At 41.4% G+C, this 24,757-nt stretch overlaps 1 protein-coding gene across 2 annotated transcripts in view; it reads left to right on the top strand.

Annotated features, from left to right (window-relative positions):
- Positions 1-235: 235 nt before the first annotated feature.
- Positions 236-24,757, top strand: part of CDH2 (cadherin 2) — a 115,012-nt gene continuing 90,490 nt past the window's right edge. Inside the window, exons 1-2 of one of the 2 annotated variants that reach the window (XM_033059124.2) lie at positions 236-394; positions 10,984-11,095. In XM_033059124.2, the coding sequence (XP_032915015.1) occupies positions 320-394; positions 10,984-11,095 (187 nt within the window). In that variant the 5' untranslated portion in view covers positions 236-319. Of the gene's footprint in view, positions 395-1,461; positions 1,484-10,983; positions 11,096-24,757 lie in introns of those variants that run through there. The other variant, XM_033059133.2, reaches the window with a different exon arrangement.

The following is a 24,757-nucleotide window of genomic DNA, read 5'->3' as shown; positions in this document are numbered from 1 at the left end:
TTGTTCGCCCATCCTCCTCCTCCTCCTCTTCCCTGCCCACCCGCTGCACCGCGGAGGGGGCTCGGCAGAGAGACAAGCAGGCTGACCCAGAGCTGAGTTTCACCCATCCTCCGCCCCCCGCTCTCTCTCCCTCCGCTGCATCGCTGCCCATGAGCTAGAGCGGCAGCCGGCTCCGGCAGGCGGGGGCAGACGCCGACCGCAGCTCCCGGCAGCTGCCGCTGCCCGACCCTCCCCGCCGCTCCTCTCGCCCCGCTCCGCGGGCTCCAGCCGCGCTCCGGAACTGCTGGGGGCCGCCCTGCCGCCGCCCCTCCTCGCCTCCATGTGCCGGGTACCGGGAGCGCCGCCGCGGATCCTGCCGCCGCTGGCGCTGATGCTGCTGGCGGCCCTGCAGCAGGTAAGCACCGCCGGCGGGGAGCGGGCCGGGCTGCGGCTCTTTGTTCCCCTGCGGGCGGCGATGCCCGGGGAAGGTGGGAGAGCCGGGGGGGGAAAAAGGGGGTGGGGGGAGCAGGCAGGCTCCGCTTCGTGGTGGGGGTCTCGGGGAGAGGGTCGGGGAAGGCGGCCCCGCCGCCGGGGTGCCCCGGGGCGGCTCGTGGCCGCTCGTGCAGAGCCACCTGCTCGGGGCAGCTCCGCCAGCGGGCTCCGCGCCCGAGAGAGGGGGGGGGAAGCTGCCCGGGGCCGGCGGAGAGGAGAGTGCGGTCCCGAGACGCGAGGGGTCATGGGGGCAGCGATCCCCCCTCATTCCCGGGAGAGCAGGTGCCGCGGGACGGGAGCTGGCCGGTACCGCGCGCCCGGCAGGAGCACGGGAGCTCGGCCCCGCCGCGGGCGCAGGGACAAACTACGGGAGCGGGGGACGGAGCGAACATTCCCTCCTCCGCCCCGCGTGATGAAGGGCAGGCTGGGGTGCCAGAGAGCAGCCCCCGCGCCTCGGCTACCCCCGGCTCGCTCGCCCGCTAATCCCTTTCCCGGGAAGAATTTAATCAGCCTCCGCCTGGGCGCTGGGCTTCCCCACCCCCTGCCGCTAACGGGAATTTCCACTGGGACGGGCTCGGGCCCCGAAGTGTTTAATTTATTATTACGAAAGTCCTGCTGCTGCCTCCCCCCGGCGGCTTGCCGGGGCGCTCCGGGCGGGCGAGTTAGCGGTCCCGGGCAGGTGGTCGCGGGGCAGCGCTGCTAGCCGCGGTGTGCTCCCCGTGGGGCGCAGAAAGTGGAGGTCTGGGACGAGATGGGAGTGACCGGGAGGGTGTGGGGAGGACGGGGAGACGACAAAATGGATCCCATTGGGGCAGCCGGGGCAGTGCCCGCGGGGTGGTGGTTGGGCTCCCCTCCGGCGGCGAGGGGTGTTGGGAGCCGCAGCAGAGCCGGGGCGCCGGGTGCGTTCCCCGTTCGCTTTGTGCTCGCTGAGCTCCCGTATCCGGCGCGGCGCCGGGGGTGGAGAGGGCTGTAAGTCCAAGGGACAGATGGCGCAGATCATCGCCTCTTAATGGTATTTACGATTGGGGCATTTCTGCCGGGCCGGGGAGGGGGTTGAGGCGAGGCCGGCGGCGGGCCGGGGTGCCGGGGCGGGCAGGGCGCCCTCCCGCAGCGGCTGGCGCAGGGCAGGGGGAGGCGGCGGGCGCAGCCACTGTCCATGGTGCGGCCCCGCTGCCTCCGCCGCACCGGGGCGGGAGGAGCCCGCCCGGCCTCCCGTCTCCTTTCCGCTTCTCCGTCTGACACTCTCGTCCCCTCACGGGGTCCCCGGGTAGCCGAGTCCTTCACGCAGTTTCTGAGGCACTCTCAGGGGCTGGTGACTTGCGCCAGGCGAGCGAGGTGCTGAAACGCTGCTCCACGGCGGCCGGGGATTTTCCCTTGAGCCCTAGGAGGACGCGAGGCAGGGTGGCTGGCGTGACACGGGAGTGTCCGGCTGAGCATGAGCGGCTGCATGTGATAGCAGATACCCTGTTCAGAAACTTGTGTGTACCACTTACCGGCTGTTGTTGTGTTGGGTTGGTTTATTCGTGTGGTTTCTTTTTCTTTTTTTGTTTTTGTTTTTTGGTTTTTTTTAAGTCCTTATGTGCTGTTTACTGTATGCGCTTTCAGTTCTGTTTAGTCTTCCTATCTCAATAAATCTGTAAAGTACAAAATCTGCAGTAAGCTTTTATTCCATCTTCTTTTTTTCTTTTTTTTTTTTCCTTCCCTACCCAAGGCAGGTTTGAAATTGACGCACAGGCTGTGAATTAAGGACAGGAGCCAGCCGTGTTGCTTTTAGGTATCACTCAGTGTCACTGGCACGTTATGGTTGGGGAATCCAATTTCCCCCTTGTTTGGGTATCCATTAAATCAGGTTAGGGTTGATTTTTAATAGTGTGTAACAAAATTGGAACTTGGGTATGAAATCAGATTTATAGACCTGTGTCTGTACAACATTTTCATTTTAAGAGCTCTTTCCCCCTCTCCTCTTCTTCAGTCATGCATACTGCAAGAACCTGCACCAGCTAGGTGCAGTGCTAACTTTTTCCCCCATCGTCATGCCTACTGCTTTTGGTTTGTAGGAGGTTATTTGTGTCAGGTTCTTCTGAAATGTTGAACCTTTTCACTTAGTTTTTCCTCTCTGCCACACAGCATCTACCTTTATTTTCTGGAGTTTTTGATCAGTTATTAGTAGTTAGAAAAGCTGTTATTACGGAATTACTTGAAAGATTGTAACTGAAGCTGGATTTTAAGAGCAGATCTGTGGATGTTGATTATGTACAGGAAATACAGCTTAAGAGTTTTGGCAGTGCACAAGAAAGAAAGGAAAGAAAACTACACTCTTTTGCTGGTTACTATATCAGTATGAGTCTGGGAGTATTAAATGAAAAAAATCCTGACAGAAGAGAGCATGAAAGGAATGAGTCTTGTTTTTCTGACTAAAACAACGATCCCAATCCAACGAAGGAATGGGAAAGCTAGTATGAGTTTACAGGAATGAAACTACTATTAGAAATAAACCGGAACACAAGTTAGAAATAAAGTGCTCAAAAAGGGAATTCTTTTAAAAATATAAGCTAATTGAATCACTTTGTGGATGTTGTTTGTTTCTAATTCAAAAGCAAGTAAAAACCATAAAGCAGTTTTGAGCCTTTTGAGCTTTAGGTGACTGTTTTGAATTCGAATTATGACAGAGGACATAAGTTACTACCCTCTGCAGGCAATTTTGGTCTTATTCCAGGTCTTAGCGAAGGTATCCAGGTGATAAAGCTACTACCCTAAATGACACTCCTGTTAAGCTGTCTCAGCTGAGAATCCAGCAGTGGCATTTCTTGCCTGCTCTACCCCTCTAGTAATTACCCCCAGCAGCAGTAGCCTCTGACAGAATTGGGGTGAGGGGTATTAACATTGTTTTGTGTGGGAACAAACAAGATCCCCTATTGTGGATAAATCTGTCTCTCACAATATACCTGTGTCTTAGATTTATTTTTTTTTAAATCTGTATAAGCACAAATTTTATGGTGTCTCTGAAAAATGACTCCATTAACAGACTCCAACACCATTAACTCCTTTCAAAGTACACTGAATGTAGTGAATTGAATGCATTTTATAACACATTCATAAGCCTCTGACCAGGGTAGTTATGTGGAGTACCTCAGCCTTTTTGGATGTAGATCTTTGTGTTCTGGTTTTGTTTTGTCTTCAAAGACTCCATTGGAAAAGTTAAATGTGGCAGGGTATTGCAGCAGAGAGCTCTGCAATCATTGTCTGTCTGGTCTAGGTGACAGTGATGCCACTGACACATCCTCAAAATTCAGATAATTGCGGAGATAATTTCTTTGGATATTAAGCTGAACATACTGTTTAAATATATTTTGTTAAAATACTTTTAAAAACCTCTCCTTTTTACATCTTTTATAGGAGAGATAAGATTGTGTAATTCAACGAGTTTTTTAAATTTAAGTTATTGGTTACCAGAACAGGAGATAATCAGAATTTTTTTAATACACAAAAATATCTGGGCAGATACTGTAGCAAGCTTAGAAATACATATTTTGCTTATGTACCAGAAGGCATATATTCTCTTGTTGTCAATCTGTATTTTTAATAAATGCATGTTTTCTAGAGAGCCTTCTACTGCTCTCTCTTCCTGGGTAGTACTGCTACCTAGGCATGCAGCTCAGTGTGCTGGGAAGATGAATGTATAGTTTTATGATACCAACTTTTAAAATATTGCCCAAAATTATCATATTTTTGAACTACTTTTAGTCAAGAGTGTATAATTCAAAAACTTTGTATCTGTTATTTTCCCTTCTGTTTCTAGAAGTTGGAGGTCCTCCCAGAAACGTCATTGGAAGAGCCTTGTCATGTTCTATCTTACTTGGTTTCATTGATGCTTTTATATCAATAATGTAATCTATTACTTCTTTTAATAACTGAGCACTAACACATGAGACAATTTAGTTGTGACAGAATTGCATGTTTTTATTTAAAAATAGCTTGAGGAAGCTGTGAGTAAAGTTATTTTTACTCAATACAGACAGTATTGTGTAAGGGACTTGTCATGTGGTAAGGAACAGGAATTTTTGAATGGCTTTTCCTGCTTAACAGAATAATTTGCCAGTTAAACTCTCTTTCTGTTTCTCATTGGTTTTGTAAGTGCTTTTCTAGGTTAACAGAAAAAGTTCTGAAAGTTTGGAATAGTTTCAATAGTTACCAGCACTCCCATTAGGATGAGAGCCTATCTTATTTCCAGCAATGTATGCACACAAAGCACAAGTCCATTCCCAAAGGCTGTGCAATCTCTAATGTTCCCTGGAATTTTTATTTTAAATATTTGTTGTAAAAGGTAGGAGGAGCCCATGGTGGCCCTGTGGAGTAATCTGTCTGCTTCCACTAACCTACTGGCACCAGTTGTATGTAAGGTTAAGTGAGACAGATCGCAGAATAAGCTGATGATCCCGCAAGGATCATCCAGCTCCTGGCCATGCACAGCACCATCCCCAAGAGTCTCAGCATTGTCCAAACTTTGGGTGGAGGGTAATGAAAGCAGAAAGAACTCTTGACATCCTTTGCAGGAGCAGTTGTAAAGCACTTCTGAGCTACCACTGAGATGAGATGCTTGTTGGCCAACAGTGGCATACAATGAGGTGAATCCTGAGAGGAAATAAACATACATTATTGCAGATGAGTTTGAAGAAGATGTGTTTTTCCTCAAGTGCGTTTGTAGTTTGTGAGTGAGATGAGCGGGACCTTTTTCACCTGGGTGCTGGACCATGTTGCTGTTCACCTTGAGAGGTATATAATCCAAGTGTGCATGATTCATCATTTGATTTGATCCTGCACTTCTTGTTGAAAGATCATGCGAGTTCTGTCTGAATAAAGAAGGGAAATTAGGGTTTCTATTTTTAAATGACTTATGAAAACAGATACAGTATCAGCAGCCTACAAGATGGAAGGTGATTCACTGCCAAATATTCTCAGCATTTCACTTAAAGTATTTGGTTTTAGTCAGTATTCGTATATTTAATTAAATACCATGTTTCCAAAAGGCCTGTTTATCCTCTCCTCTAGGCACTCCTTGACATATTTAAAAAATATATTTTTACCAACACACTCCTCTAGGGACTCTCCCATTCCTTATAATTAGCATATAATTATCACCCAGCAACTGAAGACATAGTTAAAATTTTGTGATCCCCTCCGAAGAGGCCTTGCAAGGCCTCCCCAAAGGTCAGAAAAAAGCAGCATCCTCCTGTATGGAATAGCAGCAGTTTTATGGGCTGAACTGTTCAGTGTGAGCAATACAATGGCTATTATCAAATCAGAGAGAGGTTATTTCTTGTAGAAAAATTATAATGTGTGGTCAAATACAGGACCAAATTTAAAAAAAAAAGTTATTATTAAAACAATTGTTAAAACTTAGACCTACAGAAATTCTAAGATCTCCTTCTCTGAGCTGTGGCTTACCTGAAGAACCATGTGTTTTGGAAGATGCAGCCACTCCGATGTTCTCCTAGTTGAGAGAGGGGAAAAGTCCAAAATTGGATCATGACTTTGAGCTATGTGGGTATACTAAATAACTGTCTCAGTTTTTAATAAAGCAAATGAATATAATCTCTCATTTGGGCTTAACAGGATAGGCTGTGAACATGGTTTGTAAAGCTGGGAGATGAACAGATGCACGGTGGTGCTGGTGGATGAGAGGCAGAATATGACCAGAGAGACTTTTTACATCAGCATGTAGAGATAGGACAAGTAGGAATGGCTGCAAACTGAAATAACAGTAAGTTGAGATTAGTTAGTCTTTGCTTGCGGGGGTGGTAAGGCAGTGGAACCAGTTGCCCAGAGAAGTTGTGGATGCCCCATCTCTGGAAGTGTTCAAGACCAGTTTGGATGGGGCTTTGAGCAAGCCCCACTGGTTTAGTGGAAGGTGTCCCTACTCATGGGCAAGAAGGGTGGAAATCGATGACTTACACAGCCCCTTCCAACTCAAGGCATTGTATGGTTCTATGAGCCTTTGGTGGCTTAAGGCAGGTTACTTTAAACCAGGTAGTAGCATGAAAGGTGTGGGTTCTCTTACTTGAGAAGGTGCTTGAGAGCTGCAGGTGTTGGTTTAAGAAATTGGATTTTTTGATCTAAAACCTTGTGGTTCATGAAGCAGAGCACTGATTAGAAGTGAAGATGGTAAAACGAAAGCCCTTCCTGCTGTAACTAAATGACCTCTGGGAGGATGTGGCCTGGCACCCACTTTGGAGGCTTTTGGCTTCCAGAACAATTTGAATGAAAGGCACTTTTCTTTTTCTCTAGTTGCACTCTATGGTTGAAAACAAATTGTACTTAACTACATTTGCTGAAGTGCTGAGTACTGTGAGAGTATAAACTGTTGGCAGCTTCGTTTGCAACAAGTTGGAGATTTAAGGCAGAGTTGCTTAACATTTTGAATTCTAAAGCTTTTTGGAGATGTTTCTATCATCCAGGGTATGTTTATTATGCCTTATAACAGTAAGTAGAAACTCATTACTAAATGATACCACTTCATACAACCTATCCCATTGTGTCAGATAATGTCTGTACACAAAACTAAAAACGGACAGAAAAATCTCTAGAGTTGCAGTCTAAGTTGCAAATGAGTATTGGGTTATCATCCTGACTTTGAAATGAATGAAGAAGCACCCAGTCTTGCTTCGTCATACATATAATTATGTCAGACATTGTTTTGAACTTCACACAATAATGTCCTGTGAATTGACTAGACTTGGCAATTGGTAACTGTACTATGTTCAATTATACTGTGTAGTATGATACTTCTTTGAGAAACTGCTTGGTTTCTCATTTTACTACCTTGACTTCTTTTCCTATGGGACTGAGTTACAATGATTATAAAAGAAAGCAGTCTTCCAAAAACAGCTTGTCATGCATTTTCGTACAATTGCTGTTAAGAAATCTTGTGTTGTAGTATGCGTAGACACAAAAAAGTAGATGCAAAGTAGAAGAGATTTGGATACTTCAGATTGATAGCTACTACTGAACTCCAGTGGTGTATGGCATATGCAGAGGAGGTGGTGAGATTACATTTTGCAATGCACGTTTCTTAAAATTGATATCTACAGATACTGGGAATTTTAAATGTGTCTGCTTTTTAGAAACAATGGAAATTGACTTTGAGTCCAGATCTGTCAGTACTAGTGAAGAAATTCTGCCTGCCTCGGCTTAGAAACTTTTCAAAACCTTGAGACCTGTATTGTTGGAAGACTTTTACTGGTGCTATTTAGAAAAAGATACAAATGCAAATCCTTTAGAATTATACAGTTGAAATTGTAAACAGGTTGTTATGGTATTTTTGGTTTGGGTTTTTTGTTTGGTTTTGCTTTTGGGTTTTTTTAAAATCGAGCTAGAATACAACTTTAGAATTAAACCCCACATTTCATATCTAGAGATGAAACTAAAGTAACAGAGAAGCAGGGTATCAAAACTGCAGGCTTAACTACCTAACTATATCAAAATAGTGAATCCTTTAATTGACTGAATAACAGTTTTGACAGAAGACTTCTAATTTACATCATGTTGCTTCATAATTGCCATTTTCCTGTTGCATTTAATCTAAGATCTACAGTACTGAGTTTAATACCATGTGTGACTATCTCTCTAGCATCTGGAGATGTAATGCTTATCATTCATTTAGCAGTTTAAAATGGCTAAACAAGTCATAAAGGATGAGGAAAGCAGAATAGTTTTTTTAGAAGTAACTTTGTTTTGCTGTTGCGAAGTCTGTTAGTACTTGAGAAGAGAATTTTCCAAGTGCTGAGCTTCTTCAAAGCTTTGTGACTCCACTGAGTAGGTTTTATGTGGGTACAAGCTAAGGTAATTGCTTTCTGTCTTAAAAGATGTTGTTTTTTTATAATAGTGTCCTTCTGCAGATGAACGTGCAAGTAATGTTATCTTAAATTTGAAAGTGTCTTGGGAATTGTACTAATCACCCAAAATCCTGTAAATTATAATAATGTGTCCCATAATCTTCACTAGCTTTCGCCTTTTGCCCCAGATAAGGGGATAAAAATATTTCAGCATCCTTCTTTTCTTAGAGTTAAAATGGTTTAAGTCTTGCAGTGCTCTTAGGCTGAACTTGATGTGACCCAGTGTGTCTGAAGTTGCAACTTCTACTTAATTCAGAATGCTTAACACAGGGCGATTAAGAATTGCTGAAAATCTGAATTCTTTCTTCCCTTGTGTTTTTATTCTGAAACAATCTTTACAAAGGGCTGTTTTTGGAGAGCAGAGTACAGTCTTTTGTTTCTGGATAAAATTGATGGCTGCAAATGAAAGAATAAAGAAGGCTCATGTTCCCCAGCCTTTGTTTCAGTGGGCATTGTTTCAGTTTATAAGAGGTGCTTAGTACATATAGATTACTGGAAAGGCTGAAAGATTCCTAAACACATCGGTGCAACCTTGTTAAAAATCCTGCTATCTCCTCAGCTGCCCACCTGGTACCTTTTTTTTCAAAGATACTATGAAAGACTTTTATTTTCTTTTCTGCCACATTACTTTGAAGTCACCTTTTGTGCAGTAGTTTAAATGAGTCTTACTAATTTTTTTTCAAATTATGGAAACCTTATCAAACCTGTGATTTGAGTTCTAGAGCTGAGGAAACTGGCTGGTTGAAATTTTAGTTATTTTTGATTTGCCATCTTTTTATCTTAAAAGCTCAATATGTAAATAGACTGTTGGCACATAGCTACAGATCCTGGTTCCAGTTTTGAAGGGAACATAGTCCCCTGGTAGCTAAACTGTTGCTTTATTTGCTTTCTCTTTAGGGTCTCCATATAAACATATTAAACTGCATAAGCATGCAGGTGAGATACCCATGTAGATCTTAAGTCACAACAGTTTAAGTTAATCTGAAACTTGATAATTACAAGTTCTCTTACTGAGCACATACCTGGATAGTGCATTAACTTGTGAGTTAGTAAATTTAATTTTTTTTTTGTTTTGCTAGTGGCAGTGTTGAGCTGCACAGTTAGGATACTGTTGGTGTAAATGCAATGCAATGGTTACAAATGGCTCCTTGTATTAATGATGAAACTGTTCCAGCAGAGGTTGACATGCTGAGTTTGTCTGTGGAGAGATTACACTTCAGCCTAAGTCCCTTTTGCCTGAGGAAACCCTTGTTGTTTGAGGTGCTCCTGTCCCACCTTTGCTTTAGTGCTCTCTTTCCCTGAGGTTACTATGGTGAATGGGTGTGACATTGTCATCTCCTCTTTCCCCCTTTTCGGTTTTTTCCTGTAGGGCTTTCTTTGCCAGTGTATGCAGACATGCTTACATAGCCTTGAGTAGGTCTGCTTGATGGTAGCCCATCTGGGAAAGCAAACAGGAAAATCTAATTTAAATCTTGATTAGATTTAAGTATGATATAATCACACAATTGCTTGTGCTGTCCAAGACCATATACTGACTACATCTGGGCAGGCACGTGGATAAGCCTTTGTTTGTCATGTAGAGGTGTTTGAGATTGTGTGAAGGCTGTCGCGATTTCTTGGATGTACCAGAGCTCGGGAATGGGAGCTGCCCTCTCTGCGGTGTACAGTGTGAGAGGGGTTTTGCCTATGTACAGTCACGTAGCCACATGTAAGATAGGCCATTGTCTAGTGCAGTACTAAAATGAGACAAAACCAATCCTGAAAAGAAATATTAGTCCTTTGCCACAGGAGATGCTTGGTTTTGGGTTTGGGTTTTTTTTCCGAATAGGCAGCAAACTGTCCTGGAAAACAGCTTTGCTGCCAGAAGTATCTGAACATAGAAGACTACAGAGCAAACAAGTTTACAAATACTGTAATATATTTCTTAATAGAAAGGCATTTATGAAATTCTTCTAAGAATGTGATTTGAGGGTAAACTTTTTTAATAAGTGAGGGAACAGTTGCAGTGGCTCAGCTCTTCCGTTGTGAAAATTTAATGAGCTACTCTCCTTTTTAACTTAATGTCCCTTTGAAATAGGATATTGCATTGGAAACATTTGGCTTTATATGGTATCTGTTTGAACATGAACACAAATGTAAATTCTCTTAAGTTACTGCAAATGTAACATTTTGTCTTAGTTTAGTTGTTCTGGTGCAGCCTCACATAGAAATACTTTAAACAATGCATTTTACACCAGTGGTTGAAGTGATCCCCCTTTCAAGTAATGTGGCTGTGAAAAAGTTGACAGCGTGTTTTGTGCAACATTTATTTCCAGAGGAAGGAATGTTTTTGTTCCCTTTATGATTCCCCTTCAGTCTAGATGTCTGGTTTAGTGGAAATGTTCAGTTGTCAGAAGAATCAAGATGGTGTATTATTTAGATCTTACCAGACAAGTGGGACTTGTTCCTTCCATTCCAGTTATCAGAAAGATTAACCCTTTGCCCTCACACTCCTAATTGCAGTCATTCTGAAACAAAGATTCTGCTTGTAAAAGCAACAAAGTGGAGTATGTGCCAACTGGAATGTTTCTCTGGTGAATGTGGGTTGCAAGTATTACATAAATTTTGTCTTGTGTTTCAGGCACCAATAAAAGCAGCCTGTGAAGATATGTCATGCAAGACTGGATTTCCTGAAGATGTTCACAGTGCAGTAGTGTCAAGGAGTGTACATGGAGGACAGCCTCTTCTCAATGGTATTGTTAGAAAACGTATTTTGAACTTTTCTGTTTGTTCTAGTTGTAACCATAAGTCTCTCTGGAGCATTTTCATCCTTAAATAGGACACAAACTCTTGCAGGAAAAGAATATCAGCTGCTCTGTGATTATTTCTTGATCACTGTCATAGGACTTGGAAAATCTGTTGGCATTAGTGGCAGCACATGCACCTCTGACTGTAATTTGAAAACACTGAGTGTTGCAAAACTTCCCATTATTATCCTCTAATTCTCAGCACAGCATTCACACTGATGTTTCTTAATACCATTGGCAATATGTATGCCATTCGTCTGTGCTTACAGCCCATGTATATATGAGGAGGTAAAGAAAATTTCCTTTCTGCTTTACCTCTCATAGAAGGACTGCAGTTTCACCCAGTGCTAGTGCTTGTGTAAATGCAGAGATAGTTCCCTTACTGCTTTTCTGTGTCAGTCTGAGGAGAGACACCTATGGGAAGCAAGTAGTGGGACAGGCAGCAGGACTAGAGAGTGGTTGTCTGTGAGCCCTGGTCAGTGACCACAGCACTGCAGGCTCTGTAAGGAGCTGTGCCAGGAGAGGCAGGACAGTGCCAGGGCTGTCTCAGGGACAGTGCACTGCTCTCTCACCCTGGCACCTACCTGCATCCAAATGGCACGGTGCCCAGGCTGGGAATGACCTGCTCACCTCGTGCTTGGTGAGCACAAGCCCTTTCCTCCGCCAGGGATGCCCTGTGGTTTGTCCAGGTTGGGAATTCAGTTCACTGTTCTCTTTGTGTCTCTATTTTGCAGGGATTAGAGTAGAACACACAGGCAGATGCTCTGAATGTTTCCTACATTTCCCAACCAGTTAAGTTTCAGTATACAAGTTTGCAGAAGTAAAACATTTTTTTAAAAATCTACATTAATGTCTGTTTTCTGAACCGCTAACTAATATTTTAAATCTAATTTGGAAATTGTGGAACTAAGAAGATCAGTTTTAGACGGTTTCAAATACAGCTTAAATAAGGACTAATTTAATTTAATTTGTTGTTTCTTTCACATATAAATTTGGCTACACAGTTCGAGACATTTAAATGAAAAAAATTCTAATGAGTCTGCAAAACAAATGAAGTAAAAGCTGTAGTCTTGATTTTACATGCTGTATGTAGCAGTCTCTCATTAATTATATTTTACAGACCTGTTTTGTGCTTTCTTAGAAGTACAATGGAAACTTGAATGCAGGATGAATTGATTAGCTTTAGTGTATTTAAACTTGAGTTATTAAAGCTTTCTCTGTTCAGTTTCAACAAAGTATATTCTACCAACACAGACTTTTCTTTTATTAAAAGATGGCTTAGAAATTTATGTATTGAAGTAAATGTTCTGCCAATTGAAAAAATAATAAAGAGGAAAGAGAATATTCCTCACTTTCCCACCAAATGGGAGTTAATAGATGGATCTCCTATGGATTCCTGTAATACACATCAGCAGGAGAATTCCTTGGTGTGTGATGAACAGACATGGGCAGGGGGCAGAAACAGGGACACAGAGCACAGCAGCCAAATGCTTTTCAAAGGTGTCACCTTGAAACCACCAGATGTTTCTTACAGGTTAACTGTCATGCCATCAGTTCCTCTTGAAATGGAGATCACAAGTTTTGAGATCTTCCCTGTCCTATGAAAGTTCCCTTTGTTCTCTATGGAATCAAGGCTATTTCTGCAATTTTTCCCTTTTCCCACCTATTAGGAACAACAGTAGACTGGGCACTAATTGTCTGTTGTCATTGCTCATTCAAACCTGATGATGTCTGAGCAGCTTTAACTGAGTCTGAACTAGTAACATAGGATGACAAACTGACTTCCTGTCTCATTATTCATCCCAGTCCCACAGTCCCTTCCCTTGCTTCTCAGAAGTGAGTGAAGCATGACTGTTGGTTTGTCCTTGAATGGTATTAAAATGCATAACATTTTAGGGAAGTAGGAATTGGAAACACTGTATGAGGCAAACAGTATGTATCACATCATATCAGCTGGTTGAAAAATGACCTGGGGGAGCCTTTTTCCTACCATCGTTTCCTCAACTGAATTACTGCAGTGGTTAATTCTTTTGAAAATTTTGACATGCTTAAAAGCATATAATTTGCTGGTTACACATAAACATACAGTCCATCATTGCATAGCTTTGACTTAAATTTAATTACACTGTCAATTTGAAATACTGTTGTTGTCAAAAGCCTATTTTCTGGTTATTAAACTAGATTCAGATGATGCTGGAAGTTAAGTATAGTTGCATGACATTTGCTTTGTAGGGATAATCATGTTCCTGATTCTGATCTCGGCTACCTTGCCTATCTAAATGCATAGAATTATTTAAGTTGGAAAAGACCTCCAAAAGCATAAAGTCCATCCATTAATCCAGCACTGCCAAGTTTACCACTAAACTATGTCCCTATGCACTGCATCTGCATGTCCTTTAAATACCTCCTGAGATGGTGACTCCACTAATTTCCTGGGCAGCCTGTGTTTGCCAACCCTTTTGCTGAAGAAATTCTTCCTAATATCCAATCTAAACCTCCCCAATGCAAGGTGATGCCATTTTCTCTTGTTCTATCACTTGTTTGTTGAAGAAAACACCAATCCCCACCTCACTACAGCCTGCTTTCTGGTAGTTGTAGAGAACAGTAAAGCCTTGGCTCACTGATCTTCTGTATTTCCTTCCTGCTTTCCCTCAGATCAGCGTTCCTGCCCAGCTGCGGTTCCCCTGATCCCAGTCATTGATAAAGATATTAAACAGGACTAGCCCCAACTCTGAGTCCAGCTGCCAGCTGGATGTCAGTCGATTCACCACCACTCCCTGGACCTGCCCATACGGACAATTTTTGGTTTTTTTTACCCAGGAACACTGCACCTATCCAGGCCATGAGCAGCCAATTTTGGGGTTTTTACCCAGGAACACTGCAGCTATCGAAGCCATGAGCAGGCAGTTTTGGGGTTTTTACCCAAGAACACTGCACCTATCGAAGCCATGAGCAGGCAGTTTCTTCAGGAGAATGCTATGGTAATCAGTGTCAGAAGCTTTTCTGAAGTCTCAGTGGACAGCATCTAGAGCCTTGCACTCATCCACTGAGTGGGTCACCCTGCCATACCAGGAGATCAGGGCAGTCAAGCAGCACCTGCCCTCCATGAGCTCAGGCTGGCTGGGCCTGATCTCCTGGTTGTCCTGTGTGTGCTGCATGGTGGCACTCAAGGTGACCTGCTCCATGTCCTTCCCCAGACCCTAGAGTCAGGCTGTAGCTCTGCAGATCCCCCTTCCAGCTTCTTGTAGCTGTGCATCCAATTTACTCACCTCTGGTCCACTGTGACCTCCCTGGTCATGCAGGACTGCTGATAAATGATGGCAATTGACTCCCTGAGCACTTCTGCCAGTTCCTTCAGTACCTTTGTGTGGATCCCATCTGGCTCCGTAGACTTGTGTGTGTCTAAGTGATGCAGCAAGTCACTGACAATTTCTCCTTGTGTTATGGGGGCCTTACGCTGCTCTCTGTTCCAGTCTTCCAGCTCAGGGGCAGGGTACCCAGAGAGCAACAGATTTTTTACTACTGGACTGAGGCAAAGGAGGCATTAAGTACCTCAGCCTTTTCCTCATCCTTTGTCCCTATGTTTCTACTCACATTTCATAAAGGATGGAGCCCTCCTTCTTCTTAGCCCTCTTTTTGTTACTGATTCCTAGAAAGACTTTTTTTTAAATTGTCTTTTAATGGTAATCTGTCACCAGATTATGTTCTGTTTGGGTTTTGGTGCTTCTGATTTTCTCCCTGTGTAACCTTGCAATATCCTTGTAGATACTTACACCAATTTCTGTATGTTTTAGAGATGAAGGTTTAATTTTCTTTGGTTTTATGCATTGATACCACCAGCACAGAGGCTTTCTCAGATATCTTGAGTAATTTGACCCTAACTTGATGCTTTCTTGTCAAGTTGCTTCTTAAAATACTGCCCCAAAGAATGATGGTATGTTTATCACCTGTCTTGCTTATTTGCTTTTGTCTAGTACAGTGGGGGACAGGCTTAAGTTCTTTGGCTTCTGTTTACAAAAACTTAAATAAAATTGGAGTTATGATATGACTTGTTGGTCTCTGCATTCCAGTTGTTACAGTAACATAGGATATCTGGCTTTTAAACCACTATTATAAGAAATTTTCTTGCACTACACTATACTGTATGTTTTTGAAGAGATTTTTTTTTCATTCTGAGTTCAGGTGATGCTCATTTTTGACATAAGATCAAACTTGTTCCCATTTCATTTCAGAATAATTCATAATGACTTTGTTCATTTGTATGGCTAGGACATCATGAAAGAAGCTACTAATTTTTTTCCTTTTGTACATGAGGGCATGAGAGGCAGCTACACATTCAGTTGTTATCCAAGTGTTCAATTGTACCAGTCTGTGAAAAATTGGTGGAGCAATATATATTCAGAATAACTTAAATTGGAAAAGGGAAAAAAAACCCTATGTGGGCTGGTGGGGGGAGAAAAAGAACTGCCCTTGCTGCCCTTGGTTTCAGGATGAGGAAATGGAAAAGATGATTCTAGTTGAGAAGTCATAGAATTTGGAAACTACTCCTTTTGCAGGCTGTGACTGAGCTGTGTAGGAGGTAACCTGCACCATATAGGCTGTCCCCTATTGCCTCCTTCTGGCACAGTGTCACCAGTGCCCCATGGTCCTGTGTTTGCTGGAACAGACTGCACTGGTCCCAGCCTTGGAGACTCTTTGAAGCTGATGCCTTACAATTTGTCATGTACAATGTCTGGCAAGTCTGACTTCAAGATACAATATGCTCAGGTCACTAGATACATTTAAGATGAGTACTGTAGGCCTAATATTTATTTTATGTATTATGTTTGGCATGTCATTTCACTTGATACCAGTGGCTTCATTGAAATTACCAAGTAATTTTTACTTGGAATTAGGTGAGCTCAGAACTACCACCTTAATTTCTATAAAGGGAGGAAAAAAATAATTTCAGAAGTGGATTTAAGAGAAACTTCATTCATTGCTAAATATTGTCTTAGTAATAAAACCATGGAATTATTTGAGCCTCCAGCTCTTTTAGAATGTAATATACTTTGAATTTTTTAGGACTTAAATCCTCAAGCATTTAAAAAAGAAAATAAGTAATATGCAAATAAGTCTCCAGTCATCAACTAATAGAAGGGTATGTCTAACTGAAATTTAAAGCACAGTACTTATGACTGGTTTCTGAAAATAAAATGTGATTACTGCTTGGAGAACCATAAATAAGATGTATTCAGAGAAGAAGAGGTTAAGTCAGGAGGGACTTCCGTTTAATATATTTAAATGCCCTTGCTTGCGCTGGTTTTATCACATTTTTGTAGTTCATCCAGGGAAAAGTACTTGTGGCAGTTTGATATATCCAACATGTTTATCTAATCTTTGTTCTATATCCTGCAAATTTTAAGATACAAATAAAGCGTTTTCAGCTGAAATCATTCACCTCAAAAGGTTACTTGAATGGTTTGCAGAATCATTTCTTAGAGATTCTTACTCTGATAATTATTGTAGCAGTTTCTTATCTTTCAAAGATGTTATTTTAACATTGTCTATCCTGTTACTAAATGCATAGTTTTAGTTTTCTGCTAAGCAAATTCATTTCTGAACCATTCCTTTGAACGCTGTGTAGCTATAAAATATTTCTAAGGTCTTTGCATTGAACAGCGATAAAAAAAATGAAAACGTTTTGGTGTTGATCACAGGGATAAGCAGTGATTATGGATGATTAACACTGCAGTTTTGTGAGCCATGTAAGCCACAGTAAGCATCAGCTCTGCCAAAAAAGGCACACTTACGCCTTCCCTCCTCTTTGAGCCTGGTACCAAGTGCTCATGAAACCATAAAATGAACGGGGTTAACCAGTTTATCCGGGGTAAACTTTCACTCCCACTCCTTTAGACTTTTTTTCTGAATCACCTTGTAGGCTTCAACAGAGCCACGGTGTCCCTGCTGCCTTCTCTAGCAGTGAAATGCTTAGAAAATAGCATTTGTTGTGATGCTTTCAAACTGAGTGACAACACTTGATATTTTGCATTCCCACAGACTTATTTTGTAGTTTACCATTGAAAATACCAATTGGTCTCAACTCAGAAATGTGGTGTTGTTGAGAGTGTGGCCCTCAGGCATGGCCCAGTGTTTAAGAGTAACTTGACATTTCTTCATGATGTAGTGGAGGGTTACATGGATGCTGTCTGTCCCAGGTGAAGCTACTTGGCTTTTACTGTTTTATTATTCTACATATACAAATGTCTACCATCAGCTAAGAATAAAATTCCTTTTTAAAAATTGTAATGCTTAAAATTAAGGACAGCAGCGCATCTTTTAAGGCATCTTAACTGTAGAGGCAGGGAAAGTGTAGAAGAATTGTATTTTCCAAGAGGAAAATTCGTCTTTATCCAGGAAAGAAGTTTTGGCCTTTTTTTTTTTTTTTCCCCTATGAAAAAAAAATGAAAATAGTAACCACTTTGTTTGAAATCTCCATGCCTGAAGCAAAAAGACAAGTTGACAAGTTCCTTCCAGGCAGACAGCCAAAGAATCTCAGATGGATAGGGTCTCTCTATGAGCTGCTGGCAAGCTGGGGGAAAATTGTTTCAATTCTTCCCAAATGTATTGTTTTCTGAAATTATTTTCCTGTACTCTTCACCCTGTCCCCTTTTGAAAAAAAAAAAAAACAAACCCCGAAAAAACAAAAAAAGTGAAAACTACTACAACCTATCATCCCCTTCCAGTTACTCTTTTAAGGCTTAGTGGGAGTGATTTTTTTTTTCCAGAGGCTTCTGTTGTTAAGCTTTTTTCTTCCCCCCTCAGTTCTGCTTAAGATTTAGTAGGTTTAGTTTTGCCCTCTTCTGTGAGAAGCAGAGCAAATTCTATTGCCGTAACTTAGTGATGCTGTGCCTTGTTGTTTTATTGTATGTTACAGTTGCATTCCAGTTCTTGGTTTCTTGCATTTTTAATCCTTTTTGTCTTCTTTTCTCAAACAGTTTTCCTGTTTGTACTCTTTCCATACCCCACAGCATCCTAAATTCTCCAGTGTCAGTTTTGAGCTTGCTATCTTGGATTGGAAGAGCTGCTTCTGTTTGCTTTCACTGTGCTAGCACAGTACCTGTTTTGTGATGCCAGTTGTCTATTCATGTACCAACCTCTTAATCTATTCTTAGATACTTGTCCCCTGAAAATTAGAGCTTTCTTTTTCTGAAGCAAGAGACTGCTTTTCTTGAGATGTCATTTCCTTATTCCCTTTTACCAACTACTTAAACATAGATTATATCCTAGAGTGTATATAGTGTATATTCACCTTGCTGAGCAGTGGTAATATACTATTTGAACAGTGACTCCTTTTTTCTTTTTTGTCTGACTTCTATGTGATCTCTGATTTTACTTTTGAGTATTAAACTGCTGACTATAAGTGGGTATTGTCTAATTTCAAGCTTGTATATTGAATGTTACATACCTATAAACAGGAAATAAGCATAAATAATGAAATGCAATGATGTGATATTATGACTGTGTAAAAGGACTAACATTCCAGAAACTTAATTCTATTGTCCCTTGGTGGATTGTAAAGCTATTGCAGAATTGTATGTAGTATGTGGATCAATTTGTATACCCAGTATCAAAGAATTTATCACTTTGAGTTCTGGATAAGAAAGAATTCTAAAAAAATTTACCAAAATGTACTAAACAAATTTTTTACTTCTTGTGGAATATTTGTAATACAGATGGAAATACAGTTTGTAGTAAAATCCTAAATAAACTGCTCTGTCCAGTTTTTGCAAAGAAGAAACATGGTTCTCCCTTATTCCCTAGAAAAGGAGCGCTCCTTCTGTTTCTCCTGTATCTTCTTATAACTCTATCTTGATAAAGAGAAAAATACATCTACAGAGAAATTACAGAAATCTTGAATGGTTGCAGTGTTCTGGGATCTGTAAACTACTATCTTAGTTAATTAGTCCAGTCCAGATAGTAATTTCTGTCTGTAGTGCATTTACTTGGAATACACTGAACTAATTAGTACTTACTCCCTTTTCCTATATTCAGCTGGTTACTTGCGAGAGTCTCAAATGCAGTGTCCTTTCTGTGTGCAGAAATGTGAATTACAGCAGCAGAATTGTTAGCTGCCTCAGTAAGCTCTGAGCATGGCTCAATGAAGGATGGCAAAGGGGATGTTTCTTTCTGCCCTCTGAAGCTGGATCTAGCATTATAGTCTTTCTAACACCATTTAGTGTAGCCTTAGTTCAATTTTAAGCTATGCCATCTGGCTTTGATTCCCAAGGGGCCATTATTTTTCCTGGAATCATTGTAGTTAAGAGCGTTCTTCAACACTGACCAGTGCTCTAGGGAAGGCTTGGAGCAATGGTGGCTGCAAAGCTGTGCAAAAAACCTCCCAAACAGGCAAAGGTGCCCTTAGGTATAGGTAATTTATTTAGTTAGAGTAGAAAGTTGCTGTTGCATGCAAGAGCTGCATGGGGAAAAAAAATTGTTTCTTTGTGTAGTACAGAAGTATGTGGAATACATGGAGCAGAAACTCAGGTGAGGCCTTCTGTGTTAGCATACATAATGTGAGATAATGGTATTTATAATTAGGAATTCAAATTGTCACTTAGGACTACAGTACATCTTCTCTTGACTTGTCATTTTTCTAACAATTCGGAAGACAAATTTATGAGAGCGAGCATCCTACTGAACTGATATTACAGGAAATATCCTTTATTGCAAAACATATTACCATACTAAATAAACTCCTCTAGTATTTAAACACTCAAAGACCACATTAAATCAAATACTACTGTATTGAAGTCTTGGATATCAGTGATCAAGTCCTGAGTACAGTTTGACCTGCTCTGATTTTGGTTGAATGCAGTGAGGCAGATTTATTGCTTTTGGTGGAACTTGGGACATTTAATGTGAGGGCATGTTTTTATTCTGGAAATACTAACTTTTGGAAGAGTTCACTTCCAAGCTTTCACAATATGTCCTAAGTATCAGAGCCAGCCTTGCTAAACTCAAGAGAAAGAAGGAGCAGAAGGATGGTGCAAAGAAACAGGGTTGGATTTTGGATGGGAAGGAAATTTACTGGACTTGCTATTATCTTCTAATTAGACTGTAGAAGGAGCAACTGGCCTTTGGTACCCTTTAAATCTTTCTAATTTAACACAGCACAGATGGTTTTCTACTCATATCCATATGCTCTCGCTGGTTGATGTGTCCTCCAGAGGGCAAGGAAAATAATGTTGGGGGATCTTTGGAGTGCAAAATGGAGCTGAGGTTTGGGAAAGGATGGAAGCAGAAGAATCTGGGTGATAAAGGTTGATGGATGATGGGTGGAGGTATGAACCCCTCATTCAAGGGGGAAGGGATAGCACAGGTTCTCCAGAACCCAAGAAAGAGCAGAGAAACTTCACATTAGTTGGAAGAGGAGGCAGAAGCAACCCATGGTAAAAAGGAAGGTATCTTGGAGTACTTCCATATTTCCTCATGACATCTAGTTTTGAGCTAGTCATGGGCATCCAATACCCACCCTAAAGGAAATGCTAAGGACCCAGTAGAGCTCACCAGTATGAAGTAAGTGAAGCTTTTCTAGGAGAAACCACCAGCCTTGTTGTTACCAAGTGTCCCACATCTTCCATTTTTTCCATAATTTATGCTAAAAAAAGTAATTGTCTGAGTCTTCAGCCAAGATCAGAACATGCACAAGGAAGAGCCTTTTGAAGAGAAATTGATCTTATAGCCAAGACATGAGATTAACCAGAGTACCTACAGCTGCACATTGTGACTTGTCCGCTGTTCTGGAGGCAGTGTTGAGTCTGAGCACTAAGGGTCCATCAGTGTCTGTGAAGTGGTGTTAAAAGCCACTTCTGCTTCTTGTTACAGGGGATTTGGTACCACCAATATTTTTTTTCATTTTTTTTCACCTTGTGTGTATAGATGTGCAGTTTAAGTGCATATGAAAACACAGCTTTAAGTAAAGCTAGGAGACACTATACCCAAACCGTAATTTTTTTTCTGTTTGTTGCAAGTGCATCACAATGATGTGGCTGCAGGATGAGCGAGTTTGGTCAGCGAGATGATTCATCACAAAACTGTTCCTGCTTTTTCTAGTGGGCTCATTCTCTTCTGGGTCAGGTTAGTTGTTGATTTGCTGGGATCTGCTGTGGAAAAGGAGATTAATGAGAAAAGAGGTGTGTCAGTGGTGATGAGATAAAACAAGGTCATAACTGCACAAAACTGTGTTAGATTCTCAGTCAGGTTTTTTCCCCACTGTCTTTTCTCTGCGGTGCTTTCTTCCTGCTGTTTTAATATATTCCAGAATTGGGCAGCTGAGGGTCAGTGCCCTGCCATCCCTTGCCCTTGATGCCTGCTGCATCCCAGCACTACCCAGGCACAGTAGTGAATTGTGCCCACAGTTCTTAGCTGGATTGCAGGTGACAGTGAGCAATCCCATTAACCTGCCAGCCTGGCTGCAGATAATCCTGGAGAACCAGGGCACCCAGTGCTGCCCACAGCTGCCATCCCTCACCCTGCTGGCTGCTGCTCCTGCCTGCCTGTAGGCACTGATGCTTTGGGCAGAGGAGCAGCACAGCAGGGCTCAGGTGCATCTCCTCCTTCTCTGAGCTGCCTGCAGAGACCAGAAACTGGCCCGTTTTGATTTTTTCTTTTCCTTCTTTTTTGCTGTCTGATGTGTTTTGGCAGACCTGTGAGCAGTGGCAAATATTATGATTGTGTCTGCTTGCTTACAGCTCTTTCTTGTGCTGCCTTTTAAGAAGTAGATTTCGTGTGGTTTTGAAAGTTAATGGCATATGCCTCTCAGGTTGTGGAGAGGAAGAATTATTTAAGGCCCTCTGTGAGTTCCAGTTTAACATTCTCTTAAATAGGAAAGTTAGAATCCCTAAAAGCACAATTTATAACGTAAAAGCTATCAAAATAGCACTGCAGTCTGTTAAAGTGTTTAAAAATTTGATTCGCTGCAGTTTAAAATGTGAAATAAATGTATACTAATTGTTTTGAATGGAGATGAAGATGGTGTTTGAAGCCAGTCTTTAAAGGAATTAGTTGAGATAGCACTGCAGTTAATGGTGGAGCACTATTTTCCTGTAATGGGCTAAGCAATGTTCTCTAATTAGCTTGCAAATTGATATTCAAATACAAGTAAACTGGCAATCAAATACAAGCAAAACATCTATGTAAGTAGACTTTGGCATCTGCATTTAGCATACCTGTATCAAAATTATATGTGGGTAAAGGGTAAGCTCTTAACTGTTGTCAGCATGGAACTTTTATTAATGGTGGCTCACTGGTTGCAATAGGTCATTATTTTAATTTAAGTACATGAAAAGAGGAAAAATAAATTCTTTTTTTTTCCACAAGTGAGTGGCTTTTAAACATTAGTAACATAATACTAAGTGTGCATGAGTTTTTTTCCGTCTTAATTTCTTCTGGTTTTGTCAACTAGTCATACACATAAGATTTGATACATAGCTGAGTCAGTGCAAGTTACTCTGTTGAGTTTTCCTGGATTCGGATGATATTTATGATCATTATTTAGGTGTAGCCATTTCATTTTCAAGCCTTGTGCCAGAAACTGGACACATAAACTGTTAGTGGTGTTTATGTTGTAAGGTTTTTGGTGGTATACAGTACAGATTCTTCAACTTGAATTTAATGCCTTGCACAAGTAGGTCTCTACAAAGGAGAATCATAGAATGGTTTGAGTCAGAAGAAACTTAAAGACCATCCAGTTCCACCCCCTGCCATGGACAGGGACCAGGTAGCTCAGAGCACCGTCCAACCTGGCCTTGAGCACTGCCACAGTTGGGGCACCCACAGCTTCTCTGGGGAACCTGTTCTAGTGCCTCACCACCCTCACAGTAAAGAATTTCTTCCTAGCCATTCAAGAAAACTGGTGTGCAAGAACTGTTGTTAGGAAAGCTAAACAAAGATCACGCATTAAAGATTAGTTTTCAGAGTCTTTTTAATGTCTGCATTTTCTAATCTATAAAATATCTCTACTCATTGACACACTAATACCTTACTAACTACACTCTGTAAGCATATTGTTTACTGACAGAAGTGTGAACTATATCAAGTGGGTCAAGTATGTGGTTTTATCACAATACTCCTTCCATCAGCTGTTACGGTGTTTGTTTAGCATCATCTTTTATGCTAAAAATTCTTTGGAATGTACTTCCCCAAATCAAATTCTTATCACAGTGCATTCGTTAAATCCAATTAATGTTTGCATAGATTTAGCTTTCAGTGCTGATTATAGTCTGAATTCTTCAAGGGTGAAAAACTCAAAAACAAAAAAACCTCTTGTATTAAGTGTTTTCTGCAAAGCAGTAAGAATGCATTTTACACTATAAAAATAATACATCAGTGAAAATCTTTGACTTTCCAATTCAGTATGTGCTTTTCTGTGTAGCTAACCCCAGTTTTCCCTTTACAGTGCTTTAGTGCATGTATGTGTTTTTATAAAAAATTGATCAACTTGGTTCTCAGGGGATGGTTAATGGGGGAGTGTAGGTCCCTCAGAGGTCACAGGTTCAGATCAGTCTGTCATCTGCATCCAGTAGCCAGTAACTTACAACTGCTTGGTAGGTAATGCAAAAGGAGCTGTGGTTGATTTGGTTTCTTCTGATGGAGTCTGTTGTAAAGGTACTTATTACCCAAGAGCAGAAATACTGCTGAAATTAGTGGAAACTGGGTCAACACACGTGGGCAGGGAGTGCTCATGTGTATGAAGGTAGCTGGAGAAGGTCAATATCACAGTGCTTTCCTGGCTAGGAGAGAGAGGCACTGAAACAGAGTGGAATTTTAACCTCCTGAAGAGCATTTATGCAGAGCTGTGTTAGGGCAGTAGTTCTAACAGCTTGGATCAAATAGCACATCTAGCATTTTGGTACTGCAGGTGTTTTTGGCTACATGTAATTCGTTCAGTGTGTTTACCAGAACTGGAATGAAGTATGTATCACACTGAAACTTCAAATACAAATTAACAGCAAAAGAAATCCCTCTCATCCTTACCCTGTGTGTCACTACCTGCACTTCTGACCATGCCAAGTCTCATTTAATTAAAATCTTGTCGTTATGCCTGTGTGTCAATTAATTATTTAAGAATGATATGTGTCATCATTTATAAAAATGGACCTTTTTTCCTCAGAGAAAATGATTATATCAGTTTTTACAGCTGTAAATGATCTGGAAGTTATTTCCTCCTTCCAGTTTTTGAAACAAAGTCTCTGTAATTTACAGATGCATGCCAAAATCCAAAATAGTGTTGCTGAACATGGAAGATTTTTGTTAGTCTTCAGTGAGTTTGCTGTTTAAAGGGAGCAAAGCCCACAAAAGCACAGGTGCACCTGGCTTTAGGAAGCAATTTTGCAGTGATATCCCAGCAGAACATGGCTGTTCCAGTCTGCTAGGCAGGTCATGGTACAGTGATGAAGCCTGGCTTAAGGTGGCCACTTTCTCAGGGTCTGTGGGTTTATATTGCAACTGATTTAAAACAAAACGAAAAGTTACTGAGTCCTAACAGTATTGAGTTGTGTGTTCCGCACAAAACCCAACTATAGTATACAAAGATTCTTAATTTTTTAAGCCCTGTCTATCATGCAG

The sequence above is a fragment of the Catharus ustulatus genome, chromosome 1 (genome assembly GCF_009819885.2).
Source record: "Catharus ustulatus isolate bCatUst1 chromosome 1, bCatUst1.pri.v2, whole genome shotgun sequence".
Classification (NCBI taxonomy): Eukaryota; Metazoa; Chordata; class Aves; order Passeriformes; family Turdidae; genus Catharus; species Catharus ustulatus.
Note: the sequence above shows the minus strand (reverse complement) of the source record. Positions and strands in the feature narration are given on the sequence as shown.